The sequence below is a fragment of the Conger conger genome, chromosome 7, assembly GCF_963514075.1.
Source record: "Conger conger chromosome 7, fConCon1.1, whole genome shotgun sequence".
Classification (NCBI taxonomy): domain Eukaryota; kingdom Metazoa; phylum Chordata; class Actinopteri; order Anguilliformes; family Congridae; genus Conger; species Conger conger.
In genome coordinates this window covers 56950834-56976613 of record NC_083766.1, presented here as the reverse complement: position 1 = coordinate 56976613, position 25780 = coordinate 56950834, and the positions used below count along the sequence as shown (strand labels likewise).

The 25780-nt window shown below is 45.3% G+C and overlaps 3 protein-coding genes across 4 annotated transcripts; 1 reads left to right on the top strand and 2 right to left on the bottom strand.

Moving 5' to 3' along the window:
* Positions 1-810: 810 nt before the first annotated feature.
* On the bottom strand, positions 811-2491 carry LOC133132118 (melanocortin-2 receptor accessory protein-like). Of its 2 annotated transcripts, XR_009709072.1 has the most exons (4): positions 2340-2491; positions 2082-2178; positions 1515-1712; positions 811-919 (listed from the first exon to the last, which is right to left on the bottom strand). XR_009709072.1 is itself a non-coding variant. In XM_061247294.1 (3 exons), the coding sequence occupies exons 1-3, from the start codon at positions 2437-2439 to the stop codon at positions 1679-1681; spliced, it is 231 nt and encodes a 76-aa protein (XP_061103278.1). In that variant the 5' UTR covers positions 2440-2491; the 3' UTR covers positions 1123-1678. The 2 variants fall into 2 exon arrangements, 1 of the variants encoding a protein (XP_061103278.1); XM_061247294.1 differs by lacking the exon at positions 811-919 and having other exon boundaries at positions 1123-1712.
* A 616-nt stretch (positions 2492-3107) lies between these two features.
* mis18a (MIS18 kinetochore protein A) lies at positions 3108-6463 on the top strand. Its single transcript, XM_061250222.1, has 5 exons — positions 3108-3426; positions 3616-3682; positions 4119-4241; positions 4602-4701; positions 6274-6463. Exons 1-5 carry the CDS (start codon positions 3213-3215, stop codon positions 6349-6351), a joined length of 582 nt encoding a protein of 193 aa, XP_061106206.1. The 5' UTR covers positions 3108-3212; the 3' UTR covers positions 6352-6463.
* A 2433-nt stretch (positions 6464-8896) lies between these two features.
* Positions 8897-25413, bottom strand: hunk (hormonally up-regulated Neu-associated kinase). The gene is made up of 9 exons (XM_061247304.1): positions 24767-25413; positions 20428-20720; positions 19314-19369; positions 18738-18873; positions 17027-17154; positions 15161-15287; positions 14413-14581; positions 12829-12982; positions 8897-11362 (listed from the first exon to the last, which is right to left on the bottom strand). Exons 1-9 carry the CDS (start codon positions 25001-25003, stop codon positions 10674-10676), a joined length of 1989 nt encoding a protein of 662 aa, XP_061103288.1. The 5' UTR covers positions 25004-25413; the 3' UTR covers positions 8897-10673.
* Positions 25414-25780: the final 367 nt, after the last annotated feature.

Genomic DNA, 25780 nt, shown 5'->3' with positions numbered 1-25780 from the left:
ATAAAAACATCAGATTAGGTATTGCTTGTTTGATAGACTGTATATAAACAAAAACATAGCCTAGTATTATCTCCATTAATGCCCACTTGCCTCGTCCTCTATTCTGAAATCCAATATACGTTTCATAACTTCCATTGAGATGACATGTCTGGGTTGGAGAATAATAACAGCATCAAATGAATCTGCTATGTTTGTAGATGGGATAGACACATCGCCATCACTTGTGTGTCCAGGCTAGACTGCATGGCCCATGTCGTCCAGTGAAACTGAGCCATCTTGAACCCACACACAGCTTCTCTTGTTTTTAATCCACTAGGCCAAGTGGAATCTGTTTTTAAATGGGTTAAGGGTCAAGCATTTCATGCAATTATAGCACGTATGTGTGGTTAGCTTTCCCATAGTGGTTCCCATAGTATTGAACCATAGTTTTGGGTTCAACACACACATGCACACACACACACAAATACATGCATACACACACACACACACACACACACACACACACACACACACACACAAATACATGCATACACACACACACATATGCACATGAACATGCACGCACACATGCACAGGATACTCCTGAGAGTCCCCAGGTTAGTTCTGAAACACCGTAGCGCCTTTGACGGACAACAGTAACGCAGCTCTCATTGTCCTCAGACCCGAGGTGTGTCCGGACCACCCTTCCTGTGGCAGAATCCGGACGGACCCGCTCCCACACGAAGCCACAGCACCCTGCGCTCCTGGCCTGGAGGGCCCAGGCCTCTGCTGGTTCCTCTCATATCCTTTCAAACAGCTGCCCACGTAGGCCTCGGAAACTACGCGTGTAGACTCTTCCCCTGGAGAACCGGAGCACTTTCCCCCCCGTTCCTCCCTCTGGTGCAAAGCCACGCTGTGCAGAGACCAGCTGCAGGCCTTCCTGGGGGGAAAGGGCAGCCTGTTTCTCTGGACTGCCATGTTTTTTCTGGGCTGCATGACTGGGCCTATACCACAGGATCTCTTCCACCCCCACAGGGTGAACAGGACACCCAGTGTACCTGAGATACCTCAGCCCTAGTGTTGTGTTATGTAACAATCCCAGGAGTCAATGCTATCTGAGACAAAACCAGATAACGCACAACGTGATTTGACAGGAATTTTAATAGTCAAACTGGAAAAGCATATTTTTTCTTTTTTTGGATGTGTAAGTAGGAATTGTCCACAAGCAAAACAGTCTTGCAAAGACTCATTTAGCATTGAATGCTAAGATTACGCTACATTTAAAGTATATCATGTTTTAAGGCTTTTGTTGCGTTAAGGTATGGCAAGAAACTCATCACTGGAGGCTCAGAATACATGAAGAATTATGTGTAATCACATTTATTACATAGCCGATGGCATTTCAGGTGGTCTGAGAGACTACGACCTTCAACTGTCCAGTAATGACAATCATTTTTCATTTCATTTCAATTAATAGCCAGGTTAATAGAAACAACTTAAAAATAACAGCAAAAATAGTAAAAATGAAAAATTACCACCATTTGACTTGCAAATATCGTTTTCTTCAAGTATGGTAGTTTGCATTTTTGTTAAGGCCTCTTCAATACCGACTGCAGTAATCTTCTCAACTGTGAATATCTGCATTATTCACGTTTATGTAATGACACGACTTATTCAGCCAAGCAGTGAATCGGCATCCTCAACACAGACACGATTTCTTAGAATTGTGACCCCTGTAAAAAATAAAAATAAAAAAGGGAAAAACGCTTGTAAGTGTTTTATGCATGCCAGGCACCGTTGATTTCACGCATCCTCTCTAATCCCTGCCAAATGATACAGTAGGCCTACACACATAGGCTTGGTGAAAAGTAGAATACATTATAAACTCTTATTCTATCATATTTAATCTAACTAGTCTTTTCGGATAAGCGTTCTTTAATGTTGCTCGATAGTTGCCCGGGGGAGCGCGCACATCGGCTTAAAAATTAACTCCCGAGTTTGAGAAGTTAACGTTTTAACGGAGGGTCCAACTTTACAAAACAGGGAAACGATACATCTCAGTTAATACCAAAAAGAGTGGATACAACAACAAAAACGCTCACATGTTTGTATTCCCGGAACGAGAGAGCTGCAATAACACAAGGAAGAGAAGGGCGACAAAGCCAGCCATGCCAACCCAAAATATGATGACAATGGAATCTGTAGAAAAAGCCACACAATTGTTTTACCTTTGACAAGGCTTAAAATATATATTATTATGTATTTAATGTGTATATAGCTATACATAGTCAAATAAAAATGTAAAAGTAAAAATTTAAAACTAATCAGCATGTTGTGTTGAAAAGCAATAGGGTACTCACACTTGTGAAATTTCAATTGTGTTTCATCTACAGGAACCGGCTCCAGGTAGTCATAATAGTACTCCCACTCATACTCCGGGGAGTTCGTTGCATTTCTCATGCTGACCGCACAGGAGTGAATGTAAGTGGGGCTGGGCGAATGGAGCTGGGCGAATAGACTGCGTGTGACCAAAATAAATAAAAAAACCCCACCGTCTGACAGATTTATTATGGTGTGGTGGAGCCTGTACCTCGTGGATAACAAATAATAGACAACGACGTGCCGGATGCCGGAGGTCTGGAGAAAGTTGTCCATTAATATGATAATTAATTGGAAATACTAGAAGAGCTAGACTTAAAGTGGTCTATGATGTCAGTGTTGTAAAAACGGATTCTTCACACTACGTTTGCTGTTAAATTGATAATAAAATCTGATAACCCTGTTACAGATAGTTTACCTGGTAAAATGTAGAACAAACTTCAACAACTGAAATATATGTATGTAAATATAGCGATGTACTATTAGTCATTATTATGTGTTCATAAGTGGCTCTGTGGTAAATTCATATTCTTCACTGACTGTACCCTTCCAGATGGGAGATATGCACACAATTGTAGTTTTTTTTTGTGTGTTTTTTTTTGGTGGGGGGGGATTAAGAACAGAGATTAAGCACCTTATTTTTCTTACAAGTTGGACTAAGAAGGTCCGGTTTTTCTCAAACAGAGTAACATTTGGAGTTCATATCAGCAACTTTAAACATTTGAATTGAACTTCCTTCTGCAGACTGGAGTGTACGGTATTCACGGAACTGAAGGCTGCTTGTACGGAGACTGTTGTACGTGACGTGTTTCCGTTTAAGAAATATCGCGCACTGTTTTGAATTAGGAACAGCAATGGCGGTCATGAGGGATATTGGTTTGAGAAATATCACTTATATTACTGAAAGTGTCGCCGATGAAGAGTCCTCCCTAGGACAAAGCGAATTAACTTATAAGGAGGACGCCGAGGCGCCTATGGTTTTTCAGTGCGGTCGTTGCAAACTCCCTGTAGGCGACTCGTTGTCGTGGGTTGGAAGCGAGGACGACCAAAACCAAATACTGCTGAAAAGTATGTCATGTTTTCACTTCAGTATAACAGTAGCTAACTATATAGCTAGCTAGCTATTATTTGCACGCGCATGTTATGAGTCAAGATATCGGTAACTTAGCTAGCTAGTTAGTTAAGTTACGACTATAACATTGGTGATGTTGTTGAAGTGTTAGATGACGTTGTCTGTTTTTATGTTTAATTATTTAGGAGTCACTGACAATGTCGTTGTTGGCAGCGAGCCTTGTGTGTCGCGGACTCACACGGAGCTGGGTTGGTATGTGAAAATCATGTGTTTAGTTACTTAATTCTGTTCCGTTAACGTTGCTTCCCATAAGTTATGGCATAACTTTCTGAAAACCCTTCGCCGTTCCTGGTGATCAGATTGATGCATCAATTTACATCTCCAATTATGTTATTTAAGCTGCCACAGATGAAAAGTGCAATTTTGTCTTGATAGTCAGGAACCACTTTAAGTAAGTCCGCTAGCTAGTTAATTTAGTTAGATGTTTTTATGTCTTTTACATTTTTCAATGACAATTTTGCATAAGCTCCTAAAAAACAAATAAAAGTCATAATAAAAATAATAAAAAATTGTGTCCACATGCAAAATATAAAATGTAATTTTAATTGGAGGAAATATTATTTTGGGCCCTTATCACCTGTGGTGCCTCCACAGTAAATTGATTTAATTTCGTTGTTCCGTCTTGTAGCCTCATTGTCAACCTTTCCTGCCTCGGCTGCTCCACGCCTCTTGGCAGAGTTTACACATCAACACCCAGGAACCTCGATTACAAGAGGTCCCTCTTCTGCCTCAGCGTCGAAAATGTGGACTGGTAATTAACGCTTTCGATCCAAACCGTTGCATTAACATTTGACAATTGTGGTGTATGTATTTTTTCGATAAACTAATTTGGTAGCTCATAGTAGCCTTAACTACACCCTACTGACAGAACAGCTCAAGCTAGTTTTTGAAACAGCTGGTGGCTGGTTGAACGTTTCAGACCAGCTCCACGTTCAACATGGTTTAACCAGCTCGGCTTGCTAGCCAGCTTTTTCATTCTGATCATAGCTAGATTGTACAGCGGGGTATTGTTCCTTTTTTTTAGTATTGAAATGTACAATGCTAAATAATGTAGAAACCTACGGCGTACACCGCGCCGACTCAAACGCTCTATATTTTCTGGTGTTTGCAGCTATGTGCTTGGTTCCTCGTCACAGAAGATTATGAAGGATGGGCAGGACGAGCCCGTCACTTTAGAATACCGAGTGAACGTCGACACGCAGATTGCAAAGGTGCAGTATCCGCCTCCACATGTATTCCTCTCGTGTGTCTGGGCCTGTTTACCGCAGGTTAGACCAGACACTCACTGGGAGTTCTGTTCGATCTTAAATATTACGGAGTTTAATTATACAGATTTTAGGCACTAGCAGGCTACATGCTTTGTCGTTGTTGCTACTTGATGCTTGTTGCTATACGGATGCAGAATATTTAAAGTGGCAGGAAAAAATTAAATAACCGTAAATTATCACAGAGGGATGTGTCCTCTACACATCCACCGAATGTCTGTTCAAAGTAACGTAAGTAGCTATAATAACACACATTTCAGAGTCAGACATAAATTCTGTATTGAAAACAATGTCAGGATGATAATCTAAGTGAATGATGTCATTGAATATATGGGCGTGGTATGGACCGCCTCACCGCCCACGCCTCACACCTCAACTCCTTCCAAAATGTACCACTTTAGTAAATTGTATTGGAGAAGGGGGGACATGGAGAGGGATAAGGTTCGACCCCTGAACATTGTTGTGAGGTGTTATCCAGTGCATCACTGTGCCAACACACAGCTCATTCTTCAAATCTCCTATTCTCTCATTCTGATGATACATTTTCCACACCGTTCAGTCCCCACAAATGTGGGAATGAATAGATGGAAATGTTTAGACTGATATGCGTTGATGTTGCAATGCATTTGATTTCTGTAATTTTGCTTATGCCTAATGCATACCATAATAACCCATTCAGTGTAGTCTGCAGCCATTCACAAATATACCTTTTCAGTCACTTTAATACAGGACTTAAAACGATTGTCTTTACTAAAGTGCTAGTACTAAAATTAGATATGCATTTCAGAATTCTATATATTCATTTTTTCAGAAGGGTCTGATATTGGATATACGAATCGAATGGTTGGGCAGCAACTTCTAGCGACTTCTCTATTATTAGTTTTTTGGGCTCAAAAGGCACTTCAGTTGTCGCTTTAAAGTACTACAGCCGTGTTTAGTAGTGAACAGCAGATGGCGCCGTTACGCAGGCAGTGGACACGTCGAAGCGCAATGATTGAAGAGTTCCTAGAACAATAGGACGAACGATGTGGAGGAATTTAACAACAGTCTATCTAGTAAGAGGTTTATCTATGCTCGTGGGAAAATCAGATGTATGTTCGTCCTTTCATTCACGTCAGACCCCTTAATCTTGTCCGGTTTTATATTTAATATTTGGTGGCGATGAAGATATTAAAGCCACTCCAACACAAAACAATCAGATTTTTGGATTGGATAGCATGAGTGAGTTGTCACTACTTATAACTGAAACGTGGCTTTAAATCAACGGCAGGGCCAATTCTAATCTTGTTTTATTTTTTATTTCTAAATATCCATATTTATTCATTATTCGGTTCAGATGTTTTACTTACGTATGTATAGCGTCTCCTATTGACATGCAGTGTGATACTTATTTGTGAAGCATGTTTTTTTTTTTTTAATGTATACCGTCTCCCCTCTCGGTGCTTGTTTTGGTTTCTGCGTTTACCCATAGCAACGAGACGGTGACGGTTTCCCCCGTCCCCTCCCCTGTGCTTGCAGATCAAAGCTATCGCGGTGTCCATGGCGCAGAGGCTCTTCGAAATAGAAGCGAAACTCCAGAACAGTGAGACAAAGTAAAATTCCGATTCTAGAACTCACTGGTCACCACAGAGATGCCAGAGCTCATTCTTGACAGATGTCAAGTTCGTATCATTGTCACCGTGCTCATCAGAAGATAGCGTTTTGGTTGGGGGGGGGGGGGGTTTACAGGTGCGGGCAACAACAAAGGACTGTGTGAACGGGGCTTGAGTGTCTTCAATTATGCATTTTGTTTAAATGTTAAAACATTCAGAATAAACCTGAATTAAAATGTTATTGTGCATTGGTGTTTTTGTTTTCTAAATGCGTTTTTTTTTTTAGACTGGTGTTGGTTTTTATCAATAACCCACATGTTGATATGACCTTATCTAGCGTTGGGATTTCAACTTGCAATCAACCATATTGCAGTCACATGGGGTATGGAAGGTAATGTATATTTGTTTACAAACCTCCAATGCACATGGTATACTTTGCAAAAAAACAAACCAAAAAAAAAAACTAGAAAGCTTCTTTTGTGGACCCCCGGAGATAACTGGCGTATCTCCACCCAACCTAGAGAGATTGGTGGAGAGTAAAAACAACGACTAAAATATTGAAGGCGGTGCAATCGACCAACCAGAAACCTGTATCTAAGGGAATGGAGCCGATGGAAACAAAGAGCACGTGCTTGCAGCGAGTCTGTTGCCACAGCGTCACGTCTCCGAGCCAGCCAGTCAGTCAACGAGCCAGCCAGCTTTAATATTCATACACTCTCCTCAGACAGCTCCGGGGCCAGCTTCCGCATGGATTAATCCCCGCACGTCGTGTTGTTGCGTCCCCGGTCACCCCCCAACCTCATCCCCGCCCTTCAGCCGCCGGAAAAAACAAGCCGCGTGGCTTTTGTTGTCGGCGAAGGCACCGTTTCTCCGTCGGGCGAATAGGCAGATAGTCGCTCGGCTAGCACCGGGTTCGTTGAGAGCCTTAGCCGGTGAGCTGTAATTGGCCAAAAAAAAAAAAAAAAAAAATAGCGCGTTCATTATAGGCTGGCGCTAACCAGGACATGAAAAGCTTCTAAGAGGCAGATTTTGCACCGTTATTTATTTTGGTTTCAAAGTAAGACGTCTAAGGTGGCTACTGCTTTGGTAATGTTGAAATGTTTGTGCTTCTCAGTCCCATCCATGCGCTATTGCACTTTATGGAGCAATGATTGCAGCAGTTCCAAGACGACCCCTCCCCACTGACAGCGCCCCTGATGTTTTTTGTTGAAAAACTAAATCATGTGGACAGAAGCTTTTGTTATAAAGTAGGGGGCGCCGTGTGTACAAAAAGGTGTAATGTAGCCGCATTATATATATATATATATAGGCACACGGGTCTCCGTTTTATATAGGCTACTGAAAGGAGAAATTCTATAGCATATGTCAGGCAACATAATTGTCAGATCTTTAATTGTAAAGTCATTGCTGTTATTAAATTAAGAACTTTGACATTGACAATTGTATATAGCCTACAAAACATATGTTAAAACGAAAAGCTATGGTTGTACGTTTTCTCATTTCTTATTATAAAAAATATATATTCTGCAATAATCGCAATGTGTTTGTTCCCTGTTGTGTCTGATGTGCCGTCTGTTTTGTTTTTTTTCCACGCTTTCCAGAAAAGAAAAAAAAACACACACCCTCAAAAGGATTAGTCTTGTTAGATTTGCATTTAAGCCTCAACAGATTGACTGAGACACGACGTCTGTGCACAACAGCCCGCGTGAAGCTCGGTCTGAAGCTAATGGGGGGCCCGACAGAGTTACCGGTTCGCGGGAGCCCCCTCGTTGTTAACGCCCAACCCTTGGAAACAGCGCTCCGATTGGCGCAGCAGTATGTTGCCGCTCGTGTCTTTGTTATCGGCTGCTGCTGCTCTCTCCTCCTTGCCCGCCCTTTCATATTACAGCCGCGCTGAAATGTGTTTTTCGCACCAGGGACCGTCTTGTTTTTAAACCTAATCCATCTTACATTTATGACTCCCTCTTGTTTTCCTGGCCATTTTGTTCATGCTCGGGGGTTGAGAGCGAGGCGGGGTTTTTTTATCTAAGGCAGCTGAACACTGCCCAAGGTTGTAGACGGGTTTTTTTTAGAGAACAAATAATATTCAGACGGCGCGCGTAGTTTCCGTTAAATAAGACTGGACAGTAGTATGTAATATGGGTTGTCTATCCAAAAACATAGCGGCACTAACTCTTAAGTCACCATACAAACAAAAGACTTGGGTGGGCGTTGATATTCGACAGCTTTTATCGGTTTAATCGTCCAGTTTGTTAAAAGTAAAGTAGGGTAAAGCAGTGTCTTTTCTAATATGCAAAGGGCCACCTAGAAACTTTCTTTTTTTTGTGCAGTGAAGCACCACGTGGTGACCATGCGATGGGACGTGTCAATCAGTCAAAACAGTTCTGCTACAAATAAATGAAGTTGATTCAGTTGCAAGCATCCTGTAGGGAAATCCGAACAAACCACGTAATGCACTGTCAAGGCTCAACTGAAGGCATGCCTTGCTTTAAGTTAAGTTTCGTCATAAGTAATGCATTATAGACAAAAAAAAATAGGCCAAACACAAATGCATTTGTAATATAAATATTTTAAATATTATTTACAGCATAAAAAATACTTTCACACTCAGACATTACAAAAGCTTTAAAAAAAAAATGTTTTTTTTGTATGAACAAAAGTTACACAGAATCTTAAATCAATGGATCAACAACTCTTCAACTCAACAACTCTTCATTGATATTAAAATGATTTGCATGCACAGTTGGTGTAGAAGTTTGACAAAGAAATTCAATCTGTCGTAAATAGCCTTGTGTATATAAAGCAGCTGAAAGATCAGAAACACATTTTTACTATCGTAATACTACCATGAAACTGCTGCAGCAATTAACATTGACTTTCAAAAACCCAAACCACCATAATACCCTTCACAGTAAAACAATTCATCCTTCAGAAAAAATAAAATAAAATACTCATCTACCATTTTAACAAGTAGGCTATATTCAAATCACAGGACCAGATTAATTCTGGATTTTTTTTGGCAGTGTTCTATGTGAAGACATTTCTAACTTTTAAGTATTGCATAATACATATTGCAAAAAATTCTAGTATTACTATTATGTGTTCAGATGACCTTGATGAGGGCTTTATGGAGTTACAGTCATACTTAAAATATTTAGTTCACCTTGGAGAGGCTGTGTCGTGAGGTTGTGTTAAGGCTTTTTAAATGTTCGTTCAGCATCTGTACAGAAACGCAGTTCCGTCCTTCAATAAGAGAAGAGGTGTACTGCTTACACACGGGTACACACACAATAACAATCGATACGCAGCAATTTCCCTACGGGGGTTTCTGATGGAAGTCACAAACCGCCGGCAATCACGACCGCTCGGGAGAGCGATCCGCGTTCCGGCGTTCTGAACAGTCGGGTCCGAAAATAAGACGATGCGTTCGTCGATTTCGGCAGAGGTCGCTTGTTTAAGATATCTATCATTCTTTAAAAAAAGTATTCATTAGTACCCTGCTGAAAAAAAAAACTGCTCAAGCTAGGTTTTGAAACCGCTGGTAGCTGGTTGACCAGCTCTATACTCAACATGGTTTGACCAGCTCAACCTCAAGTTTTGAAACAGCTGGTATTATTTCAAGCTGGTCATAGCTGGATTTTACACCAGGGTAGAAAGTTTAACGATCCATGACCCATACCCAAAAGACAGACAACACAATTCACAGACATCACACAGCACAGTATTCAGCTATATCATGAGGATTATACACGCGGCACTTCCTGGAATGAGGCCATGAACAATGACGGCACGCGTTCAGGATTTGTGATGTCACGTATGATGTCACAAGTACACTAACTCTTCCGCTCACTGGTGGCATGCAGCATCTATTTGAGGGATTTGTGATGTCACACAGGATTTGTCATGTTACGTATGATGTCACAAGTACACTAACTGTCTTCCGCTCACTGGTGGCGTGCAGCATCTATCTTAGAGGAATGAGGGTAATATTATGTAAGCGCAAATATCCCTGAATACATAATACAAGCCATGGAGAGCTAGAACTGCTTGTACTGCAAACGTGTACACAGCGCATCTAGGACTAAAGTGTGGTCACTCCCGTAGTGTTTTTTATTTATTTATTTATTTATCTTCTTACAGTTCACCTCGGGGAGAGCGAAAATCTCCGATGTAGAGAATGTGGAGGGGACGTGACCCTGCTTTGCTTCATAAAAGTTTCGTTTCGTTAGAAAAAGAGCAAAACAGGTGGGCCGCCACGGTGTCCCTTAGTTCATTTTTTTTTCTTTTCTTTTCTTTTTCTTTTCTTTTACATTCTCCCACAATGCATCAGCAGAGGGTCTTGAGTGCCCCGGACGCACAGAGCAGGGTCTGCATGTGGTAGGGCGGCAGGCCCCCGTGGGGGTCCATGTCCAGGGAGGGCCCCGATTTGGGCCCCAGCTGGGGGATCTTCTTCTTCAGGATCTGGCCCATGCCCATGGAGGGGAACTTGCTGCGGTGCTGGGGGCTTTCGGGGTCCGCCATCCCGCCCCCACCGGGGGGGCTCCCGCTGGAGTCGGACGAGCTGGTCCAGTCCGTTTTGGAGGGGGGGGGGGCCTTCCTGGGCGCGGCGGGCGGGATCAGGACAGGCGGGCTGGGGATGGTGGCCTTCTTCAGGTAGGAGCTGTCGGGCTGAAAGGCGGAGGTGTGTCGTGGGGGGGACAGGGCTCCGTTGGTGAGCTTGTACCAGGGCGAGGGGGGCTTCTCCACCGGCTCGCCGCAGAAGGAGTCCCAGGAGTGGGACCCCAGGCTGGCGGGGGAGGGGGCGGGCGCCGGGGGAGGGGCCAGGGCGGGGACGTCAACGTCGTGCGGCCCCTGCTCGGGCGGCGGCGGCGGGGGCTGGGTCCCCAGCCGCCTGATTGGCTGCGGAGTACGGGTGAACAGCGGGTGGATCTCCAGGTACTCGAGCGAGGACGAAGCCACGCTTCCTCCAGGACCCAGGGGCGAGGCTTTGCCCCCAGCCAGGGACCGCAGCAGACCTGGGGGGCACAGGGGACAGAGGGGACCCGGTCACCCGCCCGTTCCGGAACAGCCCTGTGATGTCATAAACCGTTTTATTCACAACAATGATGTCACACTGCATGGTAATCTACTCCATCCACCTGGAACTCTCAACAATGAATGACCTTTGACCCACCACCATTATGTCATCGTAACAAAGGATTGCGGCTTTAGCGATGACTAGCCCTAGCGCCCGTTCTCCGGCCATGATTTATGCATCTTTTCCGTGGCCCACTTTTCTGTGAGTCACGCTTAATGGCTAAACGGGAATTGTAAATGGTTCCCATTTAATTCACAACAATGATCGTTTGATATCTAATCTGCTGATCCCTTGCTCTGAACAATAAATATCCTGTTTGTGTTTTATTCTTTCTGTTACTCGAAACCTTCTTGTTTTCCATGTGAGTTTTTCCCTCTGTAGATTCTATTTTGAGTTCAAATGTTCCAGACCTCAGAGACCACATGGTATTAAGCTCCTCGCAATAAATGACGCGGTGAACGGTGTACGTTAAACTGGTCTTCCCACTATTTCTGTGAGAGAAAAAAAGGATGAAAACCCCTGCAGTGTGATTTTCACCTTTGCATTAAAAAAAATTAATGCAATTATTTTGTCAAACAAAGTGGTTCACAAGGGCCCACAAGGGAACTCCACCCTGAACACCATCAGGAACATTCTGTTTTGCGAGAGACAGCCAATAAGCAGGTGGTATACGGTGGTATTTAAGACCTGCAGCTAGGGTTGGGTGGATTATCTAAAACATAACAATGTGTCCTCAGACTATTGACAGATGTAGTGTTTTTATTGCAATTCATAACCAGTCACATAACCAACAGCAGCCATCACAAAAGTGTCAAACGTGAGTTGCCCGTCTCTACAAAGAGCCCTTTGCGCTAGACTGGTTAGCACTGGCTGCAGAAAGTTTTTCATACTGCCCCGTGTCAAAACTGCTAAAAGGCTCAATAACGGTGTGTGTTGGGGGAGTTAGTTCTCACTTTGCGAGTGGGAGTTGTTGGTGAGAGGTTGATATAAAGATCTGGCTGTTATTCTGTGAGGGCGTGTGTGTCTGTATGTGTGATGGCACTTGAGTTCATGTGTGGGTAGCTGTGTGTTTGTGTGTGTGTTTGCATCTGTTGTATGTTTGTGTGCAAAGTTATCTGGTGTGCGGATGTGTGTGTGTATGCATTTGAGTGAGCATATGTGTGTGTGTGTGTGCGCACGCAAGCGTGTTCATGTGTGTATATGCGTGTGTGTGTGTGTGTGTGCGTGCATGCCTTTGTGTGTGGTGCGTGCGTGTGCGTGTGTGTGTGTGTGGAGCGTGCGTGCATGCCTGTGTGTGTGTGTGTGTGTGTGCGTGCGTGCGTGTGTGGTGCGTGCGTGCATGCCTGTGTGTGTGTGTGTGTGTGTGTGTGTGTGCGCGTTTCTGCCCACGCCCTGGTCACTGACCTATTTTCTGCTTCTTGTCCTTGGAGGGGGCCTTGCTGAGGGCCAGGTAGATGGGGGTCTGCTTGGGGGGGATTGTGATCTTGTCGATGGGCTTCCTCCAGTGCGTCTGGAACAGTTCGTTCTTCTTCTCCTTCTCCATCACCTCCTCCTTCTCCTGCGGAACGAGGAGGCGGTAAAATGGCATCAGTCCGTCTGAAGGCTTCAACTCATTTCACAGCCCAGCTCTTTCCAGAAACTTCTTCAACAGACCGTGAGGCAGCAGAAGAGAAAGCCCCCACAGACACGCTGTACCGTTCTGCAGGGCTGTACCGGGGGGCCGGGGGGGGCGCTCCTTCAGCTAAAGGAGTTTGACTTTGTTTCATGGCCAATTCCCACACGATGGGGCAATTAACTGGGCCAGGCCTGAGCACGGCTGACGCTAACATTTTTCACAAGAAGCACCAAAGTTAAATTCCCACTTCCAAATTAGTGCTTCTAAATGCACTGCAAAAAGCTGCAGTCTTAAAACGCGCTTTAGTCTTGTAATAAGACTTATTTTCTTTCTCTCAAGTAGAACATATTAGCTAGGTTTAAGGTAGTTTGCTTGACAGGTGAAATTATTATTCTAAATCTTTGGCAAATCTTGAAATGTGTCGAAATGTCTTACCTCACCGGCAATATTTTTGTCTTATAAAGTAATAGAAATAAGTTAATACGAAATATAATTTTCTCAAGTAAATGCTCCTAAAATGGAGGCACTGGAGAGTCCCTGGGCCTGGGTCAAATATATACACATACAGGGCTTAAAATCTATATCACAATATATTTCAAATTTTGGACTGCAACCACATGTAACCATATATATTTATGGTATATGGTGTGTATATACACATATGTGTTCAGTTGAAATAAAAAATAAATAATAATAATAATTATTATATTTTAAATATATAATAATATTTTATATATATATATATATATATATATATATATATATATATATATATATATATATACACACCTTTTTTTTTTTTTTTTTTTTTTTCTCAATGTCAACAGAACATAAAAGGAATATGAGACAAAGGGCTAACTGTTCCCTGGAGTTATTTGAAGCATTATTCCTGTCATGTAACAGGGACGCACGCACACGCCTGCAGTCTCTGTCACGGGGGTGAACAGGCGGCGGTGCGCTGGTGGGAAAGGTGCGTTTCCCGTACGTTTCCCGGGCTCGACATGAAGAACACACCCCTGCTCCGCCCGCCCCAGGTACATTTCCACTGGCCCAGATGCCAAAATAAATACCATCGCTAAAAAGATTCCGCAGACAATCTGCATTAAAAAAGTGTCAAAACGCCAATCTGATGCGCTTACAGTGACTTTTTTCCAATGAAATGCTTTCTATTCTAATTTCGCAATGCTACCAGGATGGGTTTTTATTTTTATTTTTTTATTTTTTTTACATATTTTACATCAATACATATTTTTCCTCAATATTGGTAATACACTTTTTGCATGCGATCTGAAACGATTCCGACAACGCATCCGACCCAGGCGTGGGCGGGGCCCGTCCGGGCGCCGTGATTGGCCGGCCGGGCTGTCACTCACCCTGTACTCCTTGGACAGCCTCCTCATCTTGTTGTTGAGCAGGAAGTAGACGGCGAGCGTGTGGCTGGCCCGGTTGGTGAGCACGGCGCTCAGCACCTCGCTGTGCTTGTAGCTCATCTTCTCCGTCATGTGCAGCAGCACCATGTGGTTGATCTCCTCGATGTGGATCCTGCGGGGGAACAGGGACAGGTGCCGGTGTTAAGAGAGGGTTCGCTGGGGACCTAAAACCCCCGCCCCGGCGAATTCGGGCCAGCACGAGTACGCCATGCGGGGGCTGCCCGGAGCAGCCTGTCCGTTGTAATTGTATTCAAACGCTTTTCTGTGCTCGATTGATTTTGCCTGGTGCAATTGAGCCAATTGAGATTACCTGAGATTTGTAGGGTTTGCACTTTTTGAGAGCACTTCATAGGCTCCAATACACTACGTTACGTTAGACAAGCTCAGTAAAGGGTAGAAGACTATTTGAATCCAAAACAATGACATATTTGACCCAGGTCTGGTTCACTCTTTAACGAAAAGGCAGGGCATATCTTGTTATCTCCAACCAACCATTTTGGATTCATTTGGATTAATGGTGGGTGGAATCTATTGATCGATTCATCAGCGGACGGAATCTTTCAATTGATTTGTTGAGTCGAGAACTGACAGCTTTTAATTGACCCACCGATTATAGAGTTTAAAAAGAGCCTCGGTTCCCCGTTACCGTAGATATGCCGCTCCCATTTTTGGGCGCAGACCCCAGCCTCACCTGTTCAGGTACGGTGCTCCTGTCTGGGGGTTCCCCAGGTTCAGCCAGGGATCGGACATCACCTGGTGGATGTTGGGCCTCTTGATGGGATCGGGTTCCAGAAGTTTCTTCACCAGACTGATGGCATCTGTCGACCAAACACACCAAATAAATGAAGCTAGTCCACACATACAAAAAACCCCCCAAACCCATAAAAATGTGTAACCAACACCAGCCTGTTACATTTTCACGCATTTGCCTGAGAGGCAAGAAGCATAACAAAGACGCAAAAAACACACATTAACAGTAACTCAGCAATCCACTTTAAGCCAACAAGAGAGACACGATTGGGCAATTTGCCTCTTTAGCCGCTCATTAAACGCCCCCCCCCAGGCATTCAAGAGCTCATTTCGGGGAGTGTAATCCGGACACAATCTCCGGAAAAACAACTTGGAATCCCAGACCCGTTCTTTCACAGACAGGTTTACGAGGGGGCAGGTAAACCGGCGGATGGGACACGTTGTGCGTTTTATTCTCAGCCGTTTTCCGCTCTAAAATGTGAATCCCGTGACGGGTGCAGAAACGGGCGGGAATAATAATAAATAATAATAATAAATAATAATAATAACGACCAGACGTGTCGTGGGTCAGGGTGAGAGACTCGTCCTGACGGGGAGTTTGCATCGATTTCCGTCGCACCGGACTGCGGACATGCACAGACACACACACACAGAGCTCCCATACAACACCCACACAGAGCTCCCATACAAACTCCATAGACAGTGGAGTTATCCGCTTTAGGCCCAGGGCGACACAGCAAGACTGTATTTGCATAAGACGAAGATCGAGGTGTGTGATAACCTACAAAGGCCTTGACACGCCTTCCTAGACTCATGACGAATCCCTCGTTTTCTTACATTTACTTTTTTGACCCTGGAAAATTACAAAAAAGTGAACAAAACTGGTTAGTCCTGCTACCACTATTTAGCAAATATAATGAAGGAATTTCACTACTCAGTACAGATCATTTGTCATCACTTCTGAACGCAATGTTCATTTAAATGTTCCTTTTGTTTATCGTGGAACTGGTTTGCGTTGACTCATTTCCTGTGCGCTCATTAATTATGCAAATGAGCATAAAACAAAAGGAATAAAGAATACTGACACAGAAAAATAAAACTTTCATATTAATCTCTTTGAAATGTAACTACTGTGAGACGTGTCTTGGAGCAAAGGGCCTGGTAGGGAACACAATGTTATGAGCACAGGCATTTGCTGAAGTTCAGAATTAACGAGCCTGTAAAATCCTGAGATTTTTATGTTCGGTTACATAACTCACTGGAGGACCGCCAGTCTGTTGGCAGTATGTCATACTGTACTAACATGTTCTGATTTACATGCCAAAATGTGAAAGCTCTTGCTGGAGAAATGACTGTGGCTCCATCTCACTTTACAGCCTGCGGAATTTAAGCGTTCCAACAGTTCAACTGAAACACCGACTCCCGAGAGACAGAGACGACACAGCCAATTCCTCAAAATGTTTTCGACCAAAAAAAAGCTCCTTCTATTAGATTTTCTACTGGAGACTTGGCCAGAGCTACGAAACCGAGGCAGGCGGAGGAAAACGCGAGAGGCCGGACTTCAAACAGACACACGAGCAAACAGGAGACACAAACAGACTGAGGAGTTGTTGTTGTTCCTCAGGCCTAATTTGACCTTTTAATGGCTGATGGAGATGAGGTCGCGCACGCACACCCTCAGTAAACAAAGCTTGTTGTCGTCTTAGGCTGTGTGGTCGTGCACACACACGCGTGGAAAGTTCCAGAACAGAACGTACAGGCGTGGGTGAGCCCGAGGAGAACTCGTAAGTGCAGAGCGGGCGTTTACCTGTGGACAGGTGAGAGGGCAGGGGGTTCATCTCCTTATCCACCATTTTCTGATGCAGAGCTCGGAGGCTGAAGGGCTCCACGGTGAAGGGAAGGGTTCCGGTCAGCATGGCGTACATGTTCACCCCTCTGCACACACACACACACACACACACACAGACACACACACACGCCACACGCACACGCACACACACAAAAGAAAGAAAGGCCCAGGTTCAATAATACGATCACAATCAAAATCTGAAACCTTCATTTAATAGAAATTCCCTGTGAAAGTTGTCGCTTGGCTTTCTAAAATAACGAATATATTTCAGAGTGACCGAAAGTACGCAGCACCTACGCAAGTCAGCTCGGCTCGGCTGCGTCCTCCATTTTACAGCTTCACATGAAGCAGAATTTCCAGAATTTCACTGGAACAGTTCGGTTCCAGTTAAGAGCAGAGCGCAAAACAGCAGCACAATAGAGCTGACAACAGGCAATCAAAAAGATGACTGCCTGACAGGTCATAAACCACAAAAACATCTCCCTGACTTGACAACATGCAAATCACATTCAGGAATGTGTCATAGCCTCCGATCCAGAACCACCTACACGGGTTCCATTCTTTAAACACACGCCATCTATACCACCAGATATTTGTGCGCTGAATCAATTCAGGTTAGATAACTTTATCAGGGGCACGGACAGCCACGCGACATTGAAAAGCCGGTTCTGTACCCGTCACGCCGTACCGCTGGCCTTGCCGTCAGAGTAAACGGGGACACTGGCATTACATCAGTTTTTTTATTTGACGGGCACCTTTATCAAACGCGACAGGCACCGAGCGTGGCGAAGGTCGTCAGAACGCCTACAGAACACGGGTCAGTTAAGGTTCTGATTCTGATGAAGTATCGGTTATCCATCGCCCTGGACCTCGAGTCTAGTCACACGCTAAGCCTCGGCTAAGTCAGTAAAGTCATGGCAAGTTATAAAAAAATATATGTTAAAGGACAAATAAGGTCTTACAATATTCAAATAAAAATATTAGATGTAATTTTTAAGTAGAAAATATTAGCTTGTTTGGTGTCGGTTGCGCAGCCTGCAGAGCACTGACCGCATGCTCATTGCGAGCCGCGACGTCGGCGGTTCGAATCCGACCGTCTGACATTTGTCGCATGTCTTTCCCTCTCTCTCGCTCCCATTCTTCCTGTCTCTCTATACTGTATACTGTCCAATAAAGCTGAAAAAATATCTTTAAAAAAAAAAAGAAAAGAAAATATTAGCTTGTTTTAAGTTTGACTTTACCTCATTGCCAAATCTTAAAATGAATAAAACTGTCTCGCCTCATTGGAAAAGTCTTGACTTGCTTAGCAAAAAAAAGTCATAGAAATAAGATGAGAATAAAATCCTTTTTTTTTTTTTTTTTTTTGCAGGTTACAACATCAAGATGAAGATACACGCGGCGATACGACCGTCCCTAGAAATGAAGACCCGAGAGGAAGACACGATGACGAGCTACGACACGGGGAAGGTTCTAGAGCGCGGCGGGGAAGGTTCTAGAGCGCGGCGGGGAAGGTTCTAGAGCGTGACGGGGAAGGTTCTAGAGCGCGGCGGGGAAGGTTCTAGAGCGCGGCGGGGAAGGTTCTAGAGCAGGGCGGGGAAGGTTCTAGAGCGCGGCGGGGAAGGTTCTAGAGCAGGGCGGGGAGGGTTCTAGAGCGCGGGGGGCCACTCACATGGACCACACGTCCACCTTGGGGCCGTACTTCTTCCGGGACAGGAGCTCCGGGGCGGCGTAGGCAGGGCTTCCGCACTGCGTGCTGAACGGGTCCGAGTATCCCAGAATTCCTGCGCAGTTGCTCAGGCCAAAGTCTGGAGGGGGGGGGGAGGGGAGAGGGGAGAGCTGGGTAAATTAGGGCGTCTGAAGAGGGGGTGGGGCGGGCCTCCACGGTGGAGGTGTGAAGTGCTCCAGTTAAACGGCTGAACCTGTTTGCCACACTTAACGTCGGCCCATAAATTAGGCCGTTACCCGCCATGATGCTTTTACACAAAGGCGAGAGGTTATTTAGCATTAATGAGATACTCGCCGGCACTTAAACACGGCCACATGTGCAAACATGTCTCCTCTCAACCACAGTTAATGGACTCACAATTTCTGGAGTGAGGCGAACTATCACTGCCATCCCCAGTGATTCAATTATCTCTCAGATAAGAAACAATACCCTGAACGTGAAGGAGATTCTCGCACCAAGACCGAGAAATGAGAGTTGCGAATTGGATAGGTGCAAACGTTTCCGACGCTGATGAATTACCTATCAGCTTGATGTTGTCGTTTTCATCCAGCAGAAGGTTTTCGATCTTCAGATCTCTGCAGGGAAAGATTCACGGGTTAATTTAATCTAGTAATGACGGCGCAGACAAAGAAAGGTCTCACACAAGATGGCCGACACATTCACAAACCAAGTTCCTGCTGATTTACATTTATTATTATATTTTACTTTTAAAACTGCAGTCTTCACGATGTCACACTATGCCAATTTGCAAGCGTTTATTATGACACATTGGACTTCACACCAAAATTAGGTGAATACCCTGACAGTTAGAAGTTAAAAAGTATCAGAAGGTAAAAATGAATGCTTATAGATATGCACATTTAGCTCTCAGTTTGACAGAAGGGTATTCAGTTTTTTGGGCCGGAACGGTCAAACCAGCATCCTGAGAAGTGGTCACCGCTGGTGTCCTTAAATGAAGGGACACGATTGATGCCGAATCTAAAAAGATCCACCATTTCCCAAAAGAAGCGAAGGGGAACGGATGGACTGTTGGTTTCTGTGCATCCCACAAGGGGCACATTATGTCCCGTCACCAGGATTCACAAAAGCCAGACTGTCCGGTCCGGAGTCGGAATACTGAGCGATTCCCACCGGGAACGGTGACTCATCCCTGTACCGGGAAGCCCTCTCCTTCTCTCCGCACCGCGTAAAACAGAGCTGCTACACACACACACACTCTCTCTCATACACACACTCTCACACTCTCTCATATACACACACTCTCACACACACACACTCTCTCTCTCACACACACACACACACACACACACTCTCTCTCTCTCACACACACACTCTCACACACTCTCTCTCTCATATACACACTCTCACACACACTTTCTCTCTCTCTCTCACACACACTCTCACACACTCTCACACACACCTGTTCATCACAGGGAGAGCGCTGGTACTCACACCAGTCTCATTTGAATTACACCCGAAGAAAAACAGCAGTTATGCGTATGCATGAAAACACGCACACATATAGGTGTGTGTGTGTGTGTGAGAAAGAGAGAGAAACAGACAGAAAGAGAGGAAGGGAGGGAGAGAAACAGAGTGATATAGAGGGAGAGAGAGAGAGAGGGGGGGGGCTCACCTGTGGACCACGCCCGCACGGTGCAGGTGCTCGACGGCCATGACCAGCTGGCGGACGTACTTCTGGGCCTCGCGCTCCTCCAGACGCTTCTTCTCGTAGATGCGGTTCATGAGGTTGCCCCCGGGGCACAGCTCCATCACCAGGTAGTAGCTGTTCTCCGTCTCCAGCACATCCAGCAGCTGCGTGATGTTGGGGTGCCGGATCATCTGCTGGATCTGCCCCTCCCGCCGCAGGTTCTTAGTCACGTACGAGTCCTTCTTCGCCTTCCGCTTATCGATGACCTTCACCGCCACCTGAGAAAGAGGGAGAGAGGGGGGAGAGAGGGAGAGAGAGAGAGCAGAGAGGGAGAGGAGAGAGAGCAGAGAGGGAGAGGAGAGAGAGCAGAGAGGGAGAGGAGAGAGCAGAGAGGGAGAGGAGAGAGCAGAGAGGGAGAGGAGAGAGAGCAGAGAGGGAGAGCAGAGAGAGCAGAGAGAGCAGAGAGGGAGAGGAGAGAGAGCAGAGAGGGAGAGGAGGGAGGGGGTGGGGCAGAAAGGGAGAGGGAGAGAGGGAGAGCAGAGAGAGCAGAGAGAGCAGAGGGAGAGGAGAGAGAGCAGAGAGGGAGAGCAGAGAGAAGGAGAGCAGAGAGGGATGGAGGGAGAGAGAGGTTGAGTTAATACACTTTTATTGTAACACGACAACAAAGCATCAGAAGGCACAGAAAACCACCAACTGCCACAAATCACAAGGAGAGAGGGAAAACAAAGGGTGTTCCATTGTAGTCGTTATCGCAATGCATCACTCTTAACTATTCCTGGTTCTGTGTGTACGCTTTAGCAATATTTACAAATGTGTTTCATGCCAATAAAGCATTTTCAATTGGAGAGAGGGAGAGAGAGAGAAAGAAAGAGAGTAAGTGAGTGAGTGAGCAAGGGAGAGAGAAAGAAAATGGGGAGACAGACAGAGAGCAGGTGGGTGAAGAGGAGAGAGGGGGAATGGAGAATAGAAAGAACAGGAGTCTAGACACTGGAGATCTGAGATTATGGTAATATGCTGCCGTCCCAACCGCCATTGAAGAGCTGAGATTATGGTCATGTGCAAACTGAGTGGACTTCTGTTTTTTTTTGTTTTTTTTTAGCTGAAGGAGTAACGCTACGGGAGTTTGCTGATGGTTAATTAAAAGTCTCTGTGCTTAACGGTGTGTGTCCGCCGCCCAGCGGAGGGGAACAGGTGAGCTGGACACACACGGACCCCCTGTCGGGTATATCGAGCCCCGGGACCCTAATTTCACAGCAGCTCTGAGAGGAAGCACAGCAGGCAGGCAGGCGTATGAGTGTGTGTGTGTGTGTGTGTGTGTGTGTGTGTGTGTGTGTGTGTGTGTGTGAGACAGTGTGTATGTGTGCGTATGTGTGTGTGTGTGTGTGTGTGCGTGAGACAGTGTGTATGTGTGCGTATGTGTGTGTGTATGAGTGTGTGCGTGTATGAGTGTGTAACGGTGTAAGTGTGTGTGTGCGAGACAGTGTGTGTGTATGTGTGCGTATGAGTGTGTGTGTGTGTGTATGAGTGTGTAACGGTGTAAGTGTGTGTGTGCGAGACAGTGTGTGTGTATGTGTGCGTATGAGTGTGTGTGTGTGTGTGTGTGTGTGTAAGTGTGTGCGCGCGCGAGACTACAGGGGTGAGACACTCGACTGTTCTGAAGCGAAATGACTTCACAGCCAGTGAAACCGCCAAATGGCCTGTTCGCTCAGCCCATTTGTCACACGCTATAAAGGGATGCCTCGGAACAAAGCACCAAATGTAAGAATCCAGTCACCCTGAGAGGAGACCAAGAACTCTCATTTTCCATTATTATTAGTATTATTATGATTATATAAAGACTCATGCACTTTGATAAAACATATCTATGCAATATGACAGTATTATATAATGCACTTTGACAAAACACCTTGACGTGTCAACTGTAACACGCGTTATTAAATCATCTCTTTGTTTCAAAGCCATTATGAATTCTGCTACCGTCGGCATTTGGCACCGTTCCGAGTCCTCCGGTTGAAAACTGGCGTGACTACATTGTGCACAGACCAAGGGCACACATACGGCATCCACACTGGCGTGTGACTGTTGTACAGATTATGTAAGATGTAAATGTATTATTTTGTTTTTAGTTGACTCGGCCAAAAAAAAAAGAAAGAAGAAAGAATTCAAACTGAACTGGATTCCCAGAAGAGGCTCGAAGGTGCAGTTCCTCCTCTTGCATATTTCTCACCCAGTTGGTGGAGGCGCTTCGGAAAACATTGTTAAATTAGTCTACACCTTTGTCTAAGACGCCACCTTGGTGAGGTCATTCCTTCCTAGAGAGTGCACTTAACCGCCTTCTGCATGGAGGTCAGCGGGCAAACAGACATGCACCTCCAGTGGAGCAAATAATTGCATCGGTTACGTTCACTGAGAGTCTTTTTTTTTTTTTTTTTTTTTTGGGGGGAGGGGGAATGGATGAGAGCCCCAGCCCCGACCCCTCCCCAATGCCAGGAGTCACCCCAGATACCAATCTGGCATCCTGGCACCCTTAGCCATCACTACAGATATCCCTGTTTTTCCTGCCTCTGATAACATGGAAAGGGGGGTACGGGGGGGGGGGGGGGGGGGGGCGCGGCGAAGGTGTGGAGTAGGGAGAGGAGGCAGGGCTGGGGGGGGGATCTGTCTGACTGGCGCCCCGTTTATCTTCACCCCTCAGACAAAGAGCCGGGGTGAAAATCTGGGTTAGACATGTTCACAGACCCAAGGAGCATGTGCTACACTCCCACCCCCCTGCTCCCCTCATAACCCCCCTCCCCCACTCGCTGCCCCCGGTGATGTGACGTGAGGTTAAACCGCGCTAGGATGAACGCAAGTGAGCGCAGAGGGAGAGCGAGACTGTAAACATGACGATGAGACGCTTTCTGATTTCCTGGGTTTGCATCATCCGGAGAAGCGTGCCCCCGTTTCTCCCCGGCAATAGGGAGTGTTCCCCCTTTTTAACGGTTGTGGTGGGGGTGATACTAATGAACGTTTTTGGGGAAGGGGGGGGGGGGGGGGGCTTAATCCTTCATATGCTAAATAGGAATTCCAGGTCACCCACAAAAACGAAGACAAAAAAAACAAAAAAAAAACACAAGTGCTTGTTTTCCCATATGCTAATGAATGGAGCCACGGATCCCCAGCACAAAAGCAGACAGACGGCAACCAATAGCAGAGAAGATCAGACTGTGTGGTCGACCAATGGGAGCGCAGGCGACGGCTGGCGGTTCTCGTTGCTCGTTAAAGATTTCTGCGGCAGAGGTCAATATCTGTGCGCCACGCGCGCGCAGACCATGAATAAATGCATCACGTCTTCAATTCATGGGTGTGATCAGGGAGTGTCTGCCAACACAGAAATAAAAGGTACGAAAAATGCCCAAGGTACAAATGCTTAGGTACCCTATGTAAGTTCTACCCCTTGCTAGCAATATATAATTAATTTGTACCTTATTAGCTTGGAAAACGTAATCATTTGTACCCAAAGAGAACATTACTCTACTTTCTACCAGGATACATTCGGGAAAGTTTAAATCCTTGAAGAACAAAAACGTTTCTCCACTGCCACTTTATTTCTCAGAGTGTGTTGTCTTGCATTTTCAGTGAAGGAACCCAAGTGTGCTCGGTACACAGTAGCCTACAGTAGAAAGAGCAACAGTCCTCCTCGAAACTCAACTGCCAACAACCCAGACCTGGAAGTAATGCGCATTACAGAACCCCACAAATCTACATAATATGCTTAATAATATGCTATGCTATTACACCCATTATTATCCTGATTTGCGTCAGTCACTTTCTCCGGGGCTTATTAACTCAATAAGCTTCCGATTGTCTTGGTTACCCAATAGCCCTGACTGGAAGGTGTGACTAATCGAGGATTGCGTTATCCTAATCACAATTACGCTGCTTCTGACCAACACCTTTCCGAAGAAATACACGAGAAATCAAGTGTTTCAAACGAATGGATTATTAAGTATTGAGCAACTAATTTGGAATTCAAACATGATTAACTATGAGTTATTATCACTCACTCACACACTCACTCACACACTCACACACTCTCACACACACAGAGCATACTATAAAAAAATAATCTCAGAATAAGTTTACAAGAGAGAAAAGAAAAAGAAGACGAGCATGAATGGAATCGTTAATATAGCCCCGAATCGTTAATGTCGCCTAGTGTTTTTAAATTAAACTGTTGACTGTTGACATCGTGAAACATATCTGTCCCATTTCTAATTTTCTGTAAAAACTTGTAAAAAGAGATTCTCCTCCACATGTAACTGCGGAATGCACAGAGACATACCTTTTCCCCGGTCATTGCGTGCAGACCCTCACGAACTTTGGCGAAGGAGCCCTCTCCAAGCTTCCTTCCGATAAGATAATTCCCAACCCTTTTGGTGTGGTAAAAATTGCGAAGTATGTCCCCCGACGTGGAGCCATTCAGGGGCGGCGGGGCTACGTTCTCTGCCACACACGCTGTTGGTTTAAAACCAAAAAGTCGAGTACCGTCAATGACCATTTCTCTGTCCGCTGCGGGCATCCCGATACCTTCCGACGCCGTACAGTTTGCTTCAGTGATAGTGCGTAGTGCTGGAAAAAGTGTTCGGCACCAGCTCGTCCTGTGTGTGCTGAAACGGGATTAGTCCTGTCAGCAGTGGACATCTGAAGCAAAGTCCCCTCTGTATGAATCCAAACGGCTAATTCAATGCACGTAACGCACGACACCTGTAAGCTTCTGAATCCGCTGTACTCGCAACTCTCCAAGCCGAACTATTATGTAACTGTACCATTCGTGGCTGAGACGAAAAGTTTAAAACAGTTGCTCTATTGGAAGATAAACACTACCTCTCAGTATAATGACAATAATTCCTTATGTTGCCGTGGTACTGTAACGCACGTGAACACTATTCCTTACACAAAACCGTTGACCCTCTGTACTGTAGCAGTAGAACGAAGTAACTGTTTCGCGGCAGTGCAAGCAGGGGTTTCTAGTTTGAAGCACGGAGCCCCGCCTCACTGCGCAGTTATGGTAGGCTGTAACCCGACAACAGACTTCGGTGGGAGCAAATGTGCTCGCACCTCCAGCTCGTAAATCATCCGAGCACCGCCTCCAGCCAGCCCCCCCAGATCAGCTCAGCAACAGCGCAGACAACAATGAAAAACCAAAGTACAGCGGAAACTTTCCTCCTCGTCCTCAGCGGATGTGTATGACTTCTGACATTTCCCCATCCCGAGGATCAGACACTTCATCTGTTCTATTTGTCCCGAAGCAGCTCCTTAGAGGCAGGTTTACGTGACAAATAGACATACCCTACGT

Bases quoted from the DNA above. Each gene is read 5' to 3' on its own strand.
- hunk (XM_061247304.1), bottom strand. From the start codon at position 25,003: ATGCCCGCAGCGGACAGAGAAATGGTCATTGACGGTACTCGACTTTTT. The intron at 17,155-18,737 runs GTGAGTGGCCCC...GTGTGTGTGCAG, and splicing joins AAGGTGGACGTGTGGTCCAT to AGGGGTGAACATGTACGCCA. The intron at 14,582-15,160 runs GTGAGGCTGGGG...GTTCCCCCGCAG, and splicing joins GGAGCACCGTACCTGAACAG to GATCCACATCGAGGAGATCA.
- mis18a (XM_061250222.1), top strand. From the start codon at position 3,213: ATGGCGGTCATGAGGGATATTGGTTTGAGAAATATCACTTATATTACT. The intron at 3,427-3,615 runs GTATGTCATGTT...TTAATTATTTAG, and splicing joins AAACCAAATACTGCTGAAAA to GAGTCACTGACAATGTCGTT. The intron at 3,683-4,118 runs GTATGTGAAAAT...TCCGTCTTGTAG, and splicing joins ACTCACACGGAGCTGGGTTG to CCTCATTGTCAACCTTTCCT.
- LOC133132118 (XM_061247294.1), bottom strand. From the start codon at position 2,439: ATGAGAAATGCAACGAACTCCCCGGAGTATGAGTGGGAGTACTATTAT. The intron at 2,179-2,339 runs GTGAGTACCCTA...CTTTTTCTACAG, and splicing joins ACAATTGAAATTTCACAAGT to ATTCCATTGTCATCATATTT. The intron at 1,713-2,081 runs GTGAGCGTTTTT...TATTTTTTACAG, and splicing joins CGTTCCGGGAATACAAACAT to GGGTCACAATTCTAAGAAAT.